The sequence below is a fragment of the Natator depressus genome, chromosome 26 (assembly GCF_965152275.1).
Source record: "Natator depressus isolate rNatDep1 chromosome 26, rNatDep2.hap1, whole genome shotgun sequence".
Classification (NCBI taxonomy): domain Eukaryota; kingdom Metazoa; phylum Chordata; order Testudines; family Cheloniidae; genus Natator; species Natator depressus.
In genome coordinates, this window is record NC_134259.1 from 5,371,452 (window position 1) to 5,389,340 (window position 17,889).

Here is a 17,889-nt window from a genome sequence, read left to right on the forward strand (position 1 = left end):
CTTGGGGTATTGAGGGGTTGGCAGTAACCCCTGACGGGGGTGATGCTGTAAGGGGGGAAGAAACCAGAGTCTGGGGGTATCAGAGCCCCACCAAGCAGTCATGTTAGGGGGCACTGCCAAAGACTGGGGACTGGAGACATCAGTAGGCCCCGGGGGGGCACAGTAGAGCTTAACACCTGCCTCACTCCATCTCCCTCGTCCAGGTGCACAGAGTGATGGGGGCTTGTCCAGAGAGCAAAGGGACAGACTCAAAGAGAGCAGAGAGGATTTCCCAAAGGAAGGGGAGTAGGAAGGAACCCCCTTTTGCAGGGGTGGGGTCAGCGATCCGTCCCCACATGTACCCCCTGTAGCAGTGATTAATTTGTAATGAGAGAGGTGCCAGGGCTCAAGCAATTCTTTTACTTTCATAACTGACACAGCAAGCCCAGAGGTGCCGGAGCGATGAACTGCCAGGGCCAGAGGTGCTAGGGCTCAGCCCTGGCAAGCTCTGGCACAAATGAAGCACTGCCCCGAAGGGCCCCACCCTCCAGAGGCACAGGCTGCCCCATGGCTGCGGAATGGGCTGAGCTGCTCCGCTGTCTGTCTGCTGCCCCAGGGACTTCCTGGAAAGCCCTTGTTGACCGGACTTTATAGTCGGAGGTGGGGGGAGCTGGGCAGGGCCGGATAGGGAGAGCGAGCACGTCTGTGTCATTGCTGAGAGCTTGGGAGGCATCCAAATGCACTCTCTGTCACTTCCCATTGTCCCAAGAACAATGGCTCAAAACAAGTGCAATGATCCCACCGCTCAGTGCATGGAAAGACTCAGCAGTGGAGGGTCCTGCCTGGCTGGGAGCCCAACTGGCTGAGATCACTGCAGGCTCACCGGCGCTGCCAGGTCCTCCCTGCCCACGCCCTGAAGCGGTAGAGCCATCTCTCGGTGTCCTGGGCTCTGAGCAGGCGGTACGTGCTTCAAGCCAGGCCGTCTCCCCATACCCTTGGCTCTGGGCAGGCTGTGTGTGTTAGCTCAAAACCGGGGCTAACTGACAACTAATAAAATGTAACTGTAAATGGGGACTCATTATTGAGCAGGTCTGTTTCCAGTGGGGTCCTGCAGAGATCAATCTGTTCTTGGCCCTACACTATTTAACATCTGTATCCATGGCCTGGAAGAAAACATAAAATCATCCCTGATAAAGTTTGCATATGACACAAAGACTGGGGGAGTGGTAAATAATGAAGAGGACGGGTCACTGATACAGGGCAATCTAGATCGTTTGGTAAGCTGGGTGCAAGCAAACAATATGCATTTCAAAAATGGAAATGTATACATCTGGGAACAGTGTGCCACTCCGCCATGCCATGTGGGAGACTCGGGCAAAATTCCTGCAGGAAAGGGTTCCCGCCCTGGGCCACACAGGAGGCTGGCTAGCTCACCAATTCAGGTCTCTTGCTCTCTGGGTGGGGAGCACTGCACTGCTTTAGGGAAAGGAAAGCTTGTCCCTGCTTAATAGACCCTGCTCTGGCCATTTAAGGAGCTACACTAGCTCCCAAGGGAACCCCATGCAGGGAGAGTGCTGCTCAGTTGGTGGGGGATGCAGGGTCTGAGGGTGGCAGAGGTTTCAGTTTCCCCTCATCTGATATGTGGTTCATGGACACCTCCCCGGGTGTCTGCATCCAAGTTGCCCTGGCTGCAGAGACCGGACCGTGGGAGAGGTGGTGTGTGGGTGGGTGTGAAGGGGGGATCAGCACGCCGTGTCTGGTGTGTGGAAGGATCTCACCTCTCCCCATCTCTATCCCCCATTGCAGAGGGAGCATCTGACCCGCAGCCCAGCCTAGGAATCCAAAGGGATGTGGAAACACAGAATCACTGGTACGTAAACCCCTCGTCAGCATCTCCCCGCCCCTCAGGAGAGATGGGCCAAACCCAGAGTTATGTATCCAGCTCTCCCAAGCCCTCAGGCTGAGGAGATAGTGGGACCCACATCAGAACCGCAAGCCTCATCCCCCCACCCCATTCCCCTTCCCAGCTTTGCCCCCTCCACTGTGCAGCCTCCTGCTGAGCCTGATGATGAATATTTCAGAGCCCTGCTGTGTGCACCTCACTTTGCATTAGCATCAGATGCCTGCAGGCGGCTGGCTTGGCCCGGTAACGGGGCGAGATGAGAAGCCCAGGGAAGCCGGGGCGGCTGCAGATCCAAGGAGCCGAGAACCAGACATTGCTCAGTGGCTGCATGCAGAGGCCCCTTCTCACTCCCTGATGGCTTTGATCTGAACCTCTCGGAGTCTTGATTCCTCCCCATGTACACACGGTCCGGGCTCTCCCTCCTTTATTCCTCCATCCCCTGACCCACTATGGCAATGTGCCGGATGGACCCACCCTCGGGGATCATTGCAGACTCCTGTCCCCACTTGAGACAGGAGCAAAGGTCTAAGCAGCAGCCTCACCCAAGCAGATCCGCCAGGCCAAGTTCTGGCATCAGCTTTGCACCACAACTGGGCACAGGGGCGGCAGGCTGGGTGCCCTCCCCCCCCCGAGCTGTTGCCAGGACCCAGGGGGTCAGGCAGCTCACCCTTTGGGACCCTGAACAAGGGTGGAGACCGTAGCAGCAGGATGCCTTTGCCCAAGCTGATTGCTGTGAACGAACCTTCCTCCTTCACCCCCTTGCAGGACTCTGTGCATGACCCGGCCCTTCCCGCAGGCGACGGAATGGAAAGGTTACAGAAGGTAAATGAACTGGGTCAGACTCTTCAGGCCTCCTCTTTGCAACCACCCCGGACACCCTGGTCAAGGCGTGGGGGGGTTGGCATGCTGGATGGCCCCATATAGGAATGCAGGAGGCTTTCTCCTCCAGGGGGCCACTTCAAGCCCAGTCCCTCTCTGTTTGGGGGCCTCATGACACTAACTGGTGGGTCTCAGTGTGCTTGCTAGCAGACAGGTGTCCACAGCACAGAGCCGCTGGCACCAGCAGGCCCCATAGTTGGCAATCTCTGCAGAGAGATCGAGGGCCCCTCCTGCTGCTGCGGGGACTGCCCAGGTGCATTGGCAGAGGGCACAGGAGCCAGCACTATACCTGCTCTGAGGGTGTGCAGTGGCAGGAGAGAACCTGGGAGCATCCCCTGCCCGGTGCCACGCCAGGTGATGGGTAGGTGTCAGTTTCTGAGCAGGACAAGGGGTGAGCTGGCAAAGGCCGTGCTTGGCCCTTCTGCACTCAGCATTGCAAGGGCCACACAATTGCATGCTGTTAATTGCAATCACTAGATGCTTCTGAGGAGCTGGGGCATGCAGTTGCTGTTACCGGAGAGCAAAGGAGCAGGGTCTAGTCTTCATTCCATCGGCCGTAGGGGCTCCGCCCCTTGCTAAGTGGATTTTGGGCAGACAGCACCACCTAGTGCTTACTGCAGCTCTCATGGACACGTCTGCTGAGGCTGCTGGCAGTGCCCACCTGTGCACACCACTGCCGCCTGCCCCAACAACGTGACCTGCTTTGGGCTGCGGGAGTTGGAGACCTAGCTGTGCTGTATGGGGCAGGAGCTGCAGATTTCCCTCAACTTGCATGGCAACTCCTGACCTGGACCTGCTGAGTTTTAATTTCTAGTTGAACGTGATTTGTGTTTTGGGAGGAGCTGCAGTTCATAGCTATTCTCCACGTTAAAGATGAATTGTTCCCTGAGTCCCAGCCTTCCCCACACATGCCATGAGTCTTAGGAACGCAGGGACTGCCAGACTGGATCAGACCTGTGCTCCATTTAGCCCAGTATCCTGGCTTTGACCAGCTGCTTCAGAGGAAGGGGAAAGAAACCCCAGGGGGCAATTATGGAATAATCTCCCTACAAGGGAAGATTCTCCCTGACCCTCAACAATTAGAGTTGGTTTGTGCCCTCAAGCAGGAGGGTGTTTGTATCCCCTCTATTTTCTCCTGTCCTGTGGGTGTTCTTGTGACTCATATAGAACTCCAAGCCTTTTTGAATGCTGTGTGCTCTTGGCCTTGATAGTATCTGGTGGCAGTGAGTTCCAGAGGTTCACAGCCCCCCCCCCACCTCGTCAGTCAAACCTGAGAGCATATGTAGGCAAGAAAGTGCCAAGGAACGGGGATATCAGAGGGCTGATGTCCTTCTGGATTTCCTAGGTCTTGCTCTGAGGATCAAGGCCCTCCTCCCTGGGAGTCAATTCCACTGATCTCCAGCCCTTCATACAGGTGCAGTGGTGGGAACACACACACACACACACACACACACACACACACAGAGGTACACAAGCACACTCGCACATGCACGCACACACGGATATGCACATGCAAATACACACACATACACACAAAATCCAGGTACAGGTGCACACGCATGCACACACACTATTCTCTGCACCATGGCCTTCCCCCTCCAAAGCCATATCTAGCCAAATGGTGCTAAATTGACATATCCAAATGGCACATCCATATAATATCCAGCTAGGCAGGGTGGGGCTGTTGGGTTTGGGACTGTAATTCCCACCTGGAAGGGAGTGAGGCTCAGCAGACGATGACTGCTACCCTTGGCATTGCTGCCTCTCTGTGTGCCTCTCAGTGGGAGCTTACCTGGGTTTTCTCTTGCCTTGACCTGTCGGCTGCATTGATGAAGCCAGCAGCGGAGAAAGAAACTCACAGAGGTCTCTCCCTCCTTTCCAGCAATCTTTGACGTCCCCTGGGAGTGTCTGTTCCTCCCGCGGGTCCAGCGTCCCAGGATCACCCTCCAGTATTGTGGTGAGTGCTGTTCATGTCACATCTCCCTTTTGGGGGGGTCTCTAAAGCACCCAAACTCCATGTGGGCAGCGTAATATAGCGATCAGAGCAAGGTCATGGGAGTCAGGACTCGTGGGTCCTGTTCCCGGCTCTGGGAGAGGTGTACGGTTTAGTGTTTAGAGCAAGGGAACTCAGAACTCCTGGGTTCTCTTCCTCACTCTGGGAGAGAGTCTGGTCTAGTGCTTAGAGTAAGAGAATGGGAGTCAGGTGTCCTGGATTTTAATCCAGGCTCTGACCTGCTGTGTGACCTTGGGCAATTCCCTTCCCCTTTTCTGTGCCTGTGTTTCTCCATCTCTAAAATGAGGAGAACAATCCCTTCCCAATTCCCAGATGGGCTGTGAGACCTCAGCTCCATGCAGGAAAGCATCGTGGACCCTGCCCTGCACTGGGAGAAGCTCAGACACCTGCTTGAGGCTTTTCTGGTTGAGAAGGAGTTTTTCCTCCTTCACAGGCCAGAATGGACAATGAGGTTCTGGGCTACAAGGACCTGGCAGCCATTCCCAAGGACAAGGCGATCCTGGACATCGAGCGCCCTGACTTAATGATCTATGAGCCCCATTTCACCTACTCCCTCATGGAGCACGTGGAGCTGCCGAGGAGCCGAGAGGTGAGGGTGTCTCGGTTGGGGCCTGGTCGCTCTGTGTTTGTCCCCTCTCTGCCAAACCCCCATCAATGGCTGAACCAATGTAAGCTCTGTGGGCAGCTCCCATCTGGCTAAGGGGAGATGCTTTCACCTTGCTGGGCTGCTGGACAGGGATGTACCAGAAATCTTTACTGCGTATCCCAGTGGTTGCAGGATGGGTCAAGTAAATGGCATCTGTCTCTCTCTGCTTCCTCCCACAGCGGTCCCTGTCCCCCAAATCCATCTCTCCTCCTCCTTCTCCAGAAGTGAGTACTCCCACACCTTGCCTCCTGCTTAGTTGTCTGCAGGCGTCGCTTGCTCACAGGCAACAGAAACCCACAGAGCCTGAGGTCCAACCAGCCTCCCCCATGATGTGCCTTGTATTCTAATCACTGTGCTCTCGCTCCTATCCTGATCACTAGGGAGACTGCGGAGGGGAGGGAGCCTCTGGGCGGGTCTACACTATGTGAGCAGGGTTTGTGGACTCGCTGTTTCCAACCCCAGCCATGATAACTTGTCCTACACTGCGAAGACCTTCTGACTTGGGTCTGCTGCTTGAGCTGCGTCCGCACTGCTCAGTGACAGGGCGTGGACTGGGACTCGGGCTCTGACCCACCCCCCTAGTAGGGTCCTAGGAATGCAGACAGATTTGTGTGAGGATGGAAGGGGGCTTGGGCTCAAACAAGGGCTTAGTGGCTGGTGTAGACATCCCCCTGCAGAGGCTCTACCAGGGCAAGGCATTACTGGGACAGGTGTCAGGATTGGTCCCTGACGCTGCCTGGCTGACAGATCAATGGATGAGTGGATCCATCTTTTCCAAAGGCTACTTCCCCACTGGCTCATCAAATGGCTCCTCCACTGTCCACACGCCATGGCTCTGTCTTGAGCATCCGCACTACTGGCTGAGGTGAGATCAGCTAGTCCAGAAGCTCAGAGGAGTCAGAATCCAGGGGCTTAGGTTGCACTTGGACCCTGATTAAACAGGAGAGTTTTAGAGGCTGGATTAAACTAACGAGCCCTGTAAAAGGTGAGGCAGATGGACAGCTGGACTTCCAGTATGCCTTGAGGCCAGCTTTGCCATGTCTCACCATTCCAAGCACTGTCAGTCTTTCCTGAGAGATCCGGGAGAGATTTCCCTCCCAAGGGTGGGACTGAAATATTAGGTGCAGTCTGGGCTTGGCAGTTACGTCTCTGTCTGAGCAGGCAGCATGGGCCACTGTCAGAGACAGGCTGCATGGGGCACTGGTCTGTCCCGGGGCAGCAGCTGCTCTGACACGGGCTCTGTTCACAGGTCATCCGGGACTGGATGGAAAACAAGTCCCTAGGAAGTGCCTCCCAGGCACCTAGTCGCCGGACCAGCAGCACAGCCCGGAGTGGAGTGCACCACTTCCACCGACCTGGTACGGCCCACACCCTGCCTGGGGCTCGCCAGGGCTCCCTGCATGGGTGCGAGGGCAGCAGGACCCCAACTTCAGGGCCACACACCACACTGAAATCCTAACCAGAGACCCAAGACCAGACCCTGCAACCCCATCCTCCCTGCTCCTACTCGGGTGCCTTTCCCCCTCCACCAGCCTGAGTCAGGTGAGCCTGGAGCCAGCACCTGAACCCAGCTCGGGGACTGGGACCCACTTGTCCTTCCTCCCAGATCCCACCAGCGTGGAGCAGGGAGAGCGCTGTTCCGTATACCCAGAGAGCAGGGACAGCAGGAGGGCAAGCCTCCCCCACCAGTGGGACCCTGCCTCCTCTAGGAGTGAGAAGGAAGCTCAGCTGCGGCTGCCCATTGGGGCCAGTGGTGGTGGTGGGGCTGGCTCACTGAGTTGCCTGCTCGGTCACTGGTATTTCTCACCCTCCTGTTCCCCTCCCCTCCTCTAGAGACCAACACCATGGAGCTGAACATATACAAGAAGCCGCCAATCTACAAGCAGAGAGGTGAGCGTGGCTGCTTCCTCACCCTGGCCTTTGGGTGCTGGGTTGGGACATTTGGGGGAGGGGGCGCAAGGCGACGGGGAAGCCAGGCCTCAATTTTCTGTCCCTCTGTCTATTTCAGAGCCCTCCACGGGAGCCCCACAGAGCAAGCACATGATAGAAGACCAGATAATTGAGTGCTCCAAGTTCCCTGCAGCCCAGGCCCCGGATCCCAACCAGCCAGCCAAGATCGAGACGGATTATTGGCCCTGCCCTCCCTCCCTGGCCGTCGTAGGTAGGTGATGGCAGGGTGTTTAACCTGCAGGTGGGCGACTCTTATCAGCCCCCTCCCAAGCTGAGCGGGGTCAGTACTGAGATGGCAGACCACCAAGGAAAGCTGAAGCGTTGATCTGAGTCAGCATCGAGGCCCCATTATGGTGACTGAGGGGGCTGGGCAGATGGGACATACAGCCAGGGCCCTGACCTCTTGTGGTCATGAAGATTCCCTGGCAATTTTTGCTAGCCCAGGTGTTGGGGTGATGCATTCTGCCTCCCTAAATTTCCCCAGTGGGGAAAGGATCCAGCCTCCCTCTATCTCCCTGCCCCCTTGATTCAGAGTCTTGCTCTTGCCCCGCACCCTGATGCCCTCTCTGGGTCCCCAGAGAAGGAGTGGAGACAGCGGAAGGCCTCCAAGAAAGGCATGGAAGAAGAGGAGGATCTCACGGAGGAAATGACTAACCTGCGTGAACTGCAGAAAGAGGAGCTGAGTAAGGTAGGATGACCTTGGAGGTGCTGGGGCTCCAGGAGGGCTGAGTCCTGGACTGTGCTGGGACTTGAGGGGGCTCCAGCTTGGAGGATGCTGGGATTTGAGGGGGGCTGCTCCTTGGAGTATGCTGGGGCTGGAGCGGGCTGCGTCCCGGCACTGAGTCCTACCTGACCCTGACTGCTCCTTCTCCTCAGGTCACCTCAAACCTCGGGAAGCTGATCCTGAAGGAGGAGATGGAGAAATCTCTCCCCATCCGGAGGAAAACCCGCTCGCTCCCAGACCGAACACCCTTCCACACCTGTGCGTGGGGCCGGGCAGTGTCCCAGACATGCCCTCCTCTCCTCTTCCCCCTCTCTGATGCTGAGATCCCCTCCCCAGTCCTTTCCTGCCATCCACGGTAGCAGCATCCATTTTAAGTCGATACCCTGACAAGTGACATTGTTTTGGTATCGTTCCAGGTGTTGGTTTTATTTAAATATTGATTGTTAGTGGCTGGGACTGGAGTAGCCCAGAACTCACCCCACAGCCAGCTCTCCTGGCCTGCTCCATGCAGCACCCTCTGCTAGGAGAGGCCGGGGCAGGAGTCACGGGGCGCTCCCCCCGGACCATCCCCTGCACTGCTTTGTACTAGGATTGCTGCAGGAACAATCAGCCCAGAGGTGATACTGGCTCTTGCTCTTTTTCAGCTCTGCACCTGGGGAATTCCAGATCCTCCACCCTTCCGGCCTATGGGAGAAGTACCCTCAGCAGGGTAAGGCACTGGGCGACTGCAGTTCCCTACTTCACCCTCCCCTTGCCTGCTGTGTCCTTGAGAGTGTGGTATTTTCCACATATTGTTCTTATCCGTTCAGATGATGTTCAGATCCAACTGGTGCCAAACAGAACCACTCCACCTGGGCTGGGATCCAGCCTACGGTGCCCGAGCCTAGCCATGGCTGGGCTGTGTATCCCTGGGGGGTAATGTCACAGGCTGGGACAGTCAGGAAGAGAGCTTGCCAGGAATTGAGAGACAAAGCCAATCAGCCAGTGAGAGCAGCTGGCTCACAGCCCTGCTGGTAAGGGGACCCAGGGCCTTACGCCTTTGGGCCACTGGTTCAAATCTGGCCCACGTCAGCAGTGATGGAGAGTCATTACCACTTTCTGGCTGTTCGGAGTCTTGTGTGAAATGAGTTTGTTGGGTCTCAGTCCAGCCCCAGTGGAACAGATCTCCTTGTCACCAAAACCACTCAGACTCCGCTCTTCCCCTTGAGCAAGGCGGAGGGCAAGGCGGAGAGCAATGCAGGGGGAATCTTGCTGGGTTGCCCCCTGGGATGCAGCTGCTCTGAGGGTGCAGAGGCCCCTCGTTCTTGGGGCTGTCAGCCTGGCCCTTCTCACCAGCTTCCAGCTGCTTCTTGCGTCAGTCCAGGAGGCAGTTTCTATCCAAGCACCCTGCCCCTCTCAGAGGCACTGCTACCCTGGTAGCTGATGCTGTCTGATTTCCTTTTGCAGCTGCAGTCAGCGGAGTTCAGCCCAACCAGTAGTGAGAAGGGGAGCCCAGGTAAGAGAAGCATACGGCACAAGGGACAGGTGCAGGGGAGATGTGTGTCTGGTCTGGTCTGGTCTGGTCACTCAACCAGAGATGCCGTTCAGAGTCATCAGCATCAAACTCTTGCTCATCTTAGCTGGGCCTGTCGGCCTGATGGGGGCGCTGTGTCACACGCCCCGTGGGCCAGACCCCACAGCTGGTGTGAATCAGTGCAGCACCCGAGCACTAACGGAGATGCACGGGTTTACACCAGCTAAAGGATTCCAGCTCATCCCTGCCCCCATTCCACTGCTGATGAGCTCTGGGCCTGGTGCTCTCTCTTCACCTCTTGCCCAGCCGCACAGGATGCTGGCAATAGCTGCCCCCACTCATTATCCTTGGGAGGAATGGATGGATTTGGTCTGGGTGGCCTCACGGCATCGGGGAGGGCTGGAGACCGAGTCCTGCCATTCCAGGGCACCAGTTTAAATTAGGCCTGGGATGGTAGCTTGCAGGAGCCAGGAGCTGCCAGCTGTCGGGAGGCCCTTAGCTGCTGGGTCTCAGTCCCCTTCCCAGCTGCAGTGTCCACCTGGCAGCCCCAGCAGAGAGGCCAAGGGCTGGCTGGCTGGTGGGAACGCCTTCCCCCCTCACCCCTAGACATCGGGGCACAAGGCAGTTGCTGGGCAGGGAGTGGGGGAAGCCTATCCAGCTGCTGCCACGCTGTGCCTGTTTGGGGGCCTTTGCTCCCCAGCCTGTCCCACGCTGCTGGGGTGGGCCGTTACTCATGCCAGTGGGCGTCAACGCTCAGCCCCAGCAGCTTGGGCTTTGCAACCAGGCCCCGAGTGACCGTTGTCTGTTATCTTTGGATGCTGGGAATTCCAAAGCTTTGTGCAGCCCACAAAGGGTTAAATTGATACCTCTCTGCTCCCTGTAGACAGAGAAACCAGGCAAAATCCTCAGCTGGCGTAAGCTACATTGTATCTGTGGGCCAGATCCCCAGCTGGTGTAAAACCCACAATACTTCCATTGACCTCCTGCCTATTTCCACCAGATGAGGATCCAGCCCCTTGTTCTAAATGAGCTGGGACATACAGTCCCTGCACCCACAGCTGGGGAGTTGCGGGGTGGGGATCCTAGCAGGACGGCTGGAGCTGGGGTTCTCTGAGCCCCTTTTCTTTGTGTTTTGCAGGCCTGCAGGTAAGCGGTCGCCCTGCCGCTGAAGGGGAGACACTGGGAGCGGTGATGTATCTTGGGGGAGGCGGGGGAAGTGCCCCTCCCTTCCATTGCATGCTCAGCCTCTCCCAGCCTGGCTTGGCTGGCACCAGCTGCCAGACAGACGGAGCTCAGTGGTGCAGGGCTGGAGCTGAGACGCAGACAGGACTACTGGGAAGGACAGGGACTGGAGCAGGGCAGCAGGGAAGGGAGTGGAGTGGCAGCACCAGAGAAGGAGAGAAGGGCAAACTGAGGAGACAGAGAACCCCAAAGAGGCAGGATGGGAGGTAGGGGGAGAGGGAGACAGCAGAGGTGCAGGGGTTTAGGAACTCAGGTGGGGGCAAGGAGACAGCAGAGATGTGGGGATTCAGGAGCTCAGGATGTGGGAACAGAGACAGGGATTTAGGAGCTTGGGTGGGGGCGGGAGGCAGCAGAGACACAGGGGTTTAGGAGCTCCGGGTGGGGAAGAGAGAAACAGCAGAGATGCAGGGGGTTAGGAGCTTGAGTGGGGGCAGAGTGCCACCCTCTCCAGTGCCTAGGCTGAAGCCCATCACCCTACTGTTATTAAGGTCCTTTCGGGGAGGTGGTGGGGACTCTGGCGTGGGAAGCCCTGTATGCCAGCCCAAGACTGACTGGGGGTTTGCTGTCTGCAGAATGGCCAGCGGGGGAGGATGGACAGAGGGAACTCCCTGCCCAGCATGCTGGAACAGAAGGTAAGAGCCATGGCTGGGGGCTCTGCAGGCCCGGGGCCAGGGTACAGGGTGGCCTAGCCATGGGTTGGGATGCTCACACATTTGCCTTGTTACCTGCTGCTGGCTGGCTGGTGCCTGCAGGTATGTGAGGTGGGGGACATGCCCCAGTGCAGGCTGAGCTGGGGGGTGTGGAGCAGCAGACGTGCCCTACTGCAGGCTTTCTGTGGGTGGTGGAACATGCCCCAGTGCAGGCTGAGCTGGGGGGTGTGGAGTAGCAGACGTGCCCTACTGCAGGCTTTCTGTGGGTGGTGGAACATGCCCCAGTACAGGCTGAGCCGGGGGTGCAGGGTGAGAATGGGAACAGGGACGGGCATTTTAATGAACCCTTCTGTTTACCTGTGTTGTCCCTGGCTCTCAGATTTACCCCTATGAGGTGCTGATGGTGACGAACAGGGGTCGTGTGAAACTGCCTCCAGGAGTGGACAGAACAAGGCTAGAGGTGCGGATGGGGCATCTCGCTTGCCCCTGCAGTGTCTGGGCCAAGGGGAGGGAGCGGGGCCAAGGAAACCACAGCTGACAGATCCCCGGGGCTGGGTGGGGGGATGGTTCAGGGTAAAACAGCTGGAGAAATACACAGAGGGGAAGGGAATGGGGAAGAGAGAGTTAATGCTTTGTGGCCCCTGGACTTGGAGCACCGCCTGCTGCCACCCCATCCCCGAGCTGCCCTCCCCGGTTGCCTCTCTCCTGCACACCCACAAACAGCTCTAGGTATTTCATTCTCTTGTACCCATGCTAAAGGTGGAAGTTAATTCGATTAGAAAAGGAGGGAGCCAGGCTCTTGCCCCATGACTACATGGGGTGGGCACCTGCCACAGGGGCCCGGGCACAGCAGACTCCATGGCCAGCACCTAGAGTGGGTGCATGCATTGTGAGGTCAGGGACTCAGCTACCAGGGCGTGGGCAGCGTCTGCTGGAGCCCAGAGAGAAGCTCTGGCATTCAGGCCTGTTCTCCACACCATGTGGCAGTGGGTTAGCTGAAGGCATGATGTTAAACCGAGGTGACTCTGGGCCTGTCTGTGTGCAATCAGAGGTGTGACTGCAGCAGGCACAGACATCCCAGAGCTAGCTTTGATCTAGCTACGGTGGGTACCAACAGCAGTGAATCTGTGGCAGCATGGGCTGTACAAGCCCACGTCAGGCAAGCTAAACTGCTGTAACCAGTTTAAAGGCAAGAAAGAGAGTCTACACTGGGGTTTGCATTGGTTTAACTAAATCATTTTAAAACTGATTTATGTTAAACTGATGCAACTTCTGTGTGTAGACATGTCTAGTGTGAGGGTTTGTATTAGGACTGGATCGGAAACCGATTTTCCATCTTGTGAGAAATTCCATCATTTCAAAAAAAAATTCTATACCAAAACACAACAAAAACAAAAAATGAGAAATTTTTTGAGAAACGAAATTCCACTTTTTTGTTTGTTTTGCGTTGATCAAAATGTTTTGTTTCAATAAAATGGTTTCATTCTGATTTTGATTTTTAAAAATATTATATAAAATAAACAGTATTTGAAATGAAAAGTTGTTTAAAAATGGAAAATTGAATTTCCCCCAGCAAAATGCAGTGGTACACGCACACGTGTGCTCACACACGTACACTGATCTGGCACAAACACATATACACACAAACTGACCTCACACGTGCATACACACTGATCCGGCATTAAACCACAGGCACTGATCTGGGACAGGCACACGCACAGATCTGGTGCACGCACACAGAGATCTGGTGCATGCACACATATACACACAGATTTTGTGCATGCGCACACACACACACACAGAGATTTTGTGTGCACACATGCACCAACACACATACACACACTCTGATCTGGCACATGCACACACATACACACACTGACTGGTGCATAACACCCCCTGTTTCTCTCCCTCCAGAGGCACCTGTCCCCAGAGGATTTCCTGCGTGTCTTCGAGATGTCCCTGGAGGAGTTCAGCAAGCTGGCTCTGTGGAAGCGGAACGAGCTGAAGAAGAAAGCTTTCCTGTTCTGAGCCTAGTGCCCAGCCTGAGCCAACCCTAGCCGTGATCTCAGTTAGTGTCAAACACAATCTCGCATCACAGCTGCTTTAGGGCTACTGAGCCAGTTTTAACACCTGCCTCCCCTCCCCGAAGCCCCTCAGGCACGTTGATCCCTCATTCCCAGTTTTGCCTCTCCCTGGGGGATATCGGAGAGCCCCTCCCTGCCCAGACGTTCCTCCTCACATGCCCAGGGGGGCTGCTGGCAACACTGGTGGGCTACTCAGTCTGGGTCTAACCTCTTTTAATGGAGCTAGGGGAGGAAGAGTTGAACAAGTGGCGGGAGGAGCAAGCAAACCCTAGTCAGCCAAGGTCCCTGGGCTGGATGGTGTGTAGGGGCTTCTCGGGGGCAGGGCAGCGGTGTCCCTCTTTGCCTGTTGGGGACGCGGCTGGTTCAGGCAGGATGGGAGCCATAGCTACTGGAGGGGGCTCTGGCAGGGGCCCTGGCTTTGCTCCCCCGGCTCAGCTTGGGGAGTGGACAGGACAGAGACACACCGTAGTGCTCAGTTGCTGGACGCATGTTGGTTTAGGTGTAAGGGAAGTCAGGGCTACTTCTACCTTGCTGCTGGGCCCTGACTGGCTCCCTTGCTTCAGGACCCTGCTCCCAGCCTTACTGCTCCTCTCGGGGCCAGCCTCCCTCCCTGTCCACACTGGGCAGGGCACATGTATACATCTGCATAGCTGTAACCCTGACGGGGCTGCCGGGTGTCGCCATGGCTGTGTTTCTGAGTGGCCGGTCAGCAATGGGGTTGTCATTTGCCTACAGTAGGCTCCAAAGAGCCACGATTTTCATTAGCAGCCACTCCCCATAGACCCACCCACAGTTGGGGCCCCGTCCTTGTAATCAAGCAGCCCTCGGTGGAACTGGGAGGGGGCACAAGAATTTCTCGCTGGAGAGAACTGGAGAATCAGAACCAACCCTTCTCAGGTCACCTCTGTCTCGTTCTCGCTCGGCTGCCCCTTCCTCTCCCCACTCCCACCACCCCTCCCTCTAAATTCAATCCCTAGGTGGACGTGACCGAGCACCTCCCAAGTTCTCAACCCAATGGCCCAGGCTCTCAAACCGCAGGGCTCCCCATTAAGGCTACAGCCCCCACACCCCACCCCTTGCAGCTGCCTTTGGGGGAGGGTTGCTCTCAGCTCCATCATTTCAGGCCTTAGTAGTTGATGATTTTGCTCCTGCCCCTTTGCAGAGCCTCAGTCGAAGCCCCGTGGCTGCCCTGCCAAGCCCAAGGCCCTTCCCCAGGTTTGGCAGAGGAGTTTGCCTGGGCAAAGAGAGACTCAGGGCTCGAGGCTGGAGCCTGGAGGCAGCTCATCATGTTCTCTCCAGCCTGGCATGTAATCTCTGGCAGCCATCCCACTCTGTCCCCCTCAGGCTTCCCGGCTAGGATTTCCCCCTCTCCGTGTACCCCATGGGGCAGCAATAACCCTCTGCTGTGGAAACCACACCATTGGTATACTGCCACAATCTGCAGGCTGTCCCCTGGTGACGCACCAGGTGATGTCCGACTCTGGCTTCCCCGCCGCAGTGCATAACCAACCAGGGCTCAGACAAGCCAGCTCTCTCTATGCCCAAGGATGGAATTTCCTCAGGTAGTGACAATATTTTAGAGCTTGTGAGGGTGAGGGGATGCCTGTGTCGATGCTAGGTGAAGGAGCAGAGAGGATGCCAAGGCAGGAGACTCTGAGCAGCTGCATCAGTAGCTAGGAAGCCAGGCCCTGCGCAGTGACCAGCAGAGACTGATGTGGTGCCGATCCCTTGTGGACCCCGGCCTCATCGCCAGGCCCTGGAGTTTGGAAATAATCACCCAAGATTGCTCTGCAGCCTGCACACAACACGCCACGCTCCCCCCCCTCCCCCCCCCGGCCCCCAAACCCCATACCCCGCACGCTTCAGAGCTGCCTGCAAGGAGCAGTGTGTCCTGGAAAGGGCAGGAAACTTACCAGTATCCTGGGGGGTTGTTCCACGCTATGCTTCTTGTTTGCCAGAGGGCGAGCACAGCTTCCAGCCCAGCTGCACTCCCCACCTCAGAGCCACCTTTGAGATCTCTCAACCAAGCAAAGAGTAAAAAGCTGAGAGACTCCCCCTTCCAGACAGTGCATTGATCAAAGGGGATCCAATAAGCCTATGTTTGGGTCAGCTGGCCTGTCTCGGGCAGAGCCTTATCCAGCAGGCCAGGAGCATTACAGAGGGGTGAGCCACGCTTTTCTCTGAAAGGTCAGGTGTTGGCAGGATATTGGCCTGGCAGCCCGCTCCTGCACATTGAAGTCTGTGGGAGCTCCCTATGTAGGGCACATGCAGGACAATCCAGTGGTCTGATCACCCATCCCATGTGGGCTACAGCACCTTACATGCCTCCAGGAACAAACCCAAGGAGCTAACAATTTCCTTTGCTTTGGGGTCTTTTTAAAAGTCAAAATAACCAGCGGTCAAATAGGGGAACTGGCCCCTCAGAGCCAAACGATTTCCTGGGCTGCTGCTCCTTTCAGTCCCCCTGCTGGGTCCTTTTTCTACTGTGCACCACATCTGCTCCCCAGCGCTGGCCTGAGACCCACTCCCTCACGCTTTCCCTTTCCGTTTCCAACCACTGCCCCACCACTACACTCTGTCGGGATGTAAAGAATGTAATTTATTGGGAAACCCCTGGCCCATACTTGCCTTTCACTGCTACTTATACAACATATCTATAAATATATATATATAAATATGGATTTTTTTTTCTGATTTGAATACAGTGATTCCCCTTTCTCTGTTTATTTTTTGCTGGTGTCGGAGATTCCATGTGAGAGTGATTTTTTGCTTATAATTAAAGGTGAAATGGCTTTATTCAACACCCACCTCTGCTGATTTTCATTCCTGTTTGCTTCAGAGTGGGATTAAATATCATTCTGCACCTTCCAGACAAGGAGAGCAAAGCAGTTTGCAGGCCTTAAGAAATTCAGCCTCACCCACCCAAGAGGGGATATTTGTAATTCAGTGTTACAGGTTGGGAAAGCGAGGTCCGAAGAGGAGGGACTTGCCCAAGATGACGCAGTGTGTCAGAGTCAGGGATTGCACCCAGGAGTCTGGACTGCTCATTTTTTCTGTTCTGGCCACTAAACTTTATTTAGCTCCATGAGCTAGGAATAAAAACCCAGGAGTCCCTGATTCCTAGTCTACTGCTCTAAGCACTAGGAAACATTCCCTCTTAGGCCGCTGACCCCCTAGGCTTGAGAGCCAGAACTGCAGTCCAAGCCATAACATCCACACTGCTATTTTTAGCATGCTAGCTCAAGCCCCATTAGTGCAAGTTTGTCTAACCGGGCTGGAAGGCTGGCTCCCAGCTGCAGTGCGGACACACCAGAAGTGTCCAGTTTTTTATAGGTTTCAGAGTAGCAGCCGTGTTAGTCTGTATTCGCAAAAAGAAAAGGAGGACTTGTGGCACCTCAGAGACTAACCAATTTATTTGAGCATAAACTTTCGTGAGCTACAGCTCACTTCATCGGATGCATACTGTGGAAAATACAGAAGATGTTTTTATACACACAAACACCCATTTTTTCATGCTTTGTGTGTATATAAAAAGATCTTCTACACTTTCCGCAGTATGCATCCGATGAAGTGAGCTGTAGCTCACGAAAGCTTATGCGCCAATAAATTGGTTAGTCTCTAAGGTGCCACAAGTCCTCCTTTTCAGTTTTTAATACTGATCCCTTGCCATTTGCAGTGTTTCCCATCTGGATGCACTTCCCAGCCGCTAGCGAGTTAAGTCTCACAACTTGTTCCCCCTCCTCTCTCTCACACACACGCAGGGGACGTCCGCACTGCACAAAACCCATGGCAGACACCCTCAGAGCCCGGGGTCAACTGACTCAAGCTGGTGGGGCTTGCACCATGTGACTAGGGGGTTAAAAGTAGCCGGGCAGGTGGTCCTGCACAAGCTGTGAAACCCGGCGGGGATCCCTGTGAGTACCGCCATTTCCGGGGCACAGGGCACAGGCCGGGGAAGTTGACTTGCCCAGGGTCACAGAGCAAGTCAACGGCAGAGCCAGAAAAAGGACCCCGGACCCATTCCCACTGCCCCTACATTTTGACACCACTCCTTTTGGACTGGGTTTTCCCAGGCCCGGGCTAACCCCCGTCCGCATTCCACAGCCCTCTTCTGACTCGGGTCAGGGCGAGCCGTGTCCACATTGCAAAACAACAGGGCTGGCCCACGCGCCCCAGTGGGACCCTGGCTCAGAGACCCGCCCCGCCAAGCGCCTCCTAGGACCCGGGTCCCGAGGGCTTAGGTGCGTGGGCCGCCGCGGCGGGGGCTCGGACCCCAACCGGAGCCCGCGCCTGCAGCCGGCCGCC

General features: G+C 56.0%; 1 protein-coding gene across 1 annotated transcript in view; it reads left to right on the plus strand.

Moving 5' to 3' along the window:
- Positions 1-14,550, plus strand: part of DMTN (dematin actin binding protein) — a 35,773-nt gene extending 21,223 nt beyond the window's left edge. The window contains exons 2-16 of the mRNA XM_074940324.1: positions 1,786-1,849; positions 2,648-2,704; positions 4,644-4,718; positions 5,209-5,364; positions 6,671-6,779; positions 7,255-7,311; positions 7,430-7,582; positions 7,950-8,059; positions 8,248-8,353; positions 8,740-8,804; positions 9,542-9,590; positions 10,747-10,754; positions 11,423-11,482; positions 11,880-11,960; positions 13,415-14,550. Of these exons, the coding sequence (XP_074796425.1) occupies positions 2,687-2,704; positions 4,644-4,718; positions 5,209-5,364; positions 6,671-6,779; positions 7,255-7,311; positions 7,430-7,582; positions 7,950-8,059; positions 8,248-8,353; positions 8,740-8,804; positions 9,542-9,590; positions 10,747-10,754; positions 11,423-11,482; positions 11,880-11,960; positions 13,415-13,528 (1,161 nt within the window). The 5' untranslated portion in view covers positions 1,786-1,849; positions 2,648-2,686 and the 3' untranslated portion in view covers positions 13,529-14,550. The remainder of the gene's footprint in view (positions 1-1,785; positions 1,850-2,647; positions 2,705-4,643; positions 4,719-5,208; positions 5,365-6,670; positions 6,780-7,254; positions 7,312-7,429; positions 7,583-7,949; positions 8,060-8,247; positions 8,354-8,739; positions 8,805-9,541; positions 9,591-10,746; positions 10,755-11,422; positions 11,483-11,879; positions 11,961-13,414) is intronic.
- The last annotated feature ends 3,339 nt before the right edge of the window (positions 14,551-17,889 follow it).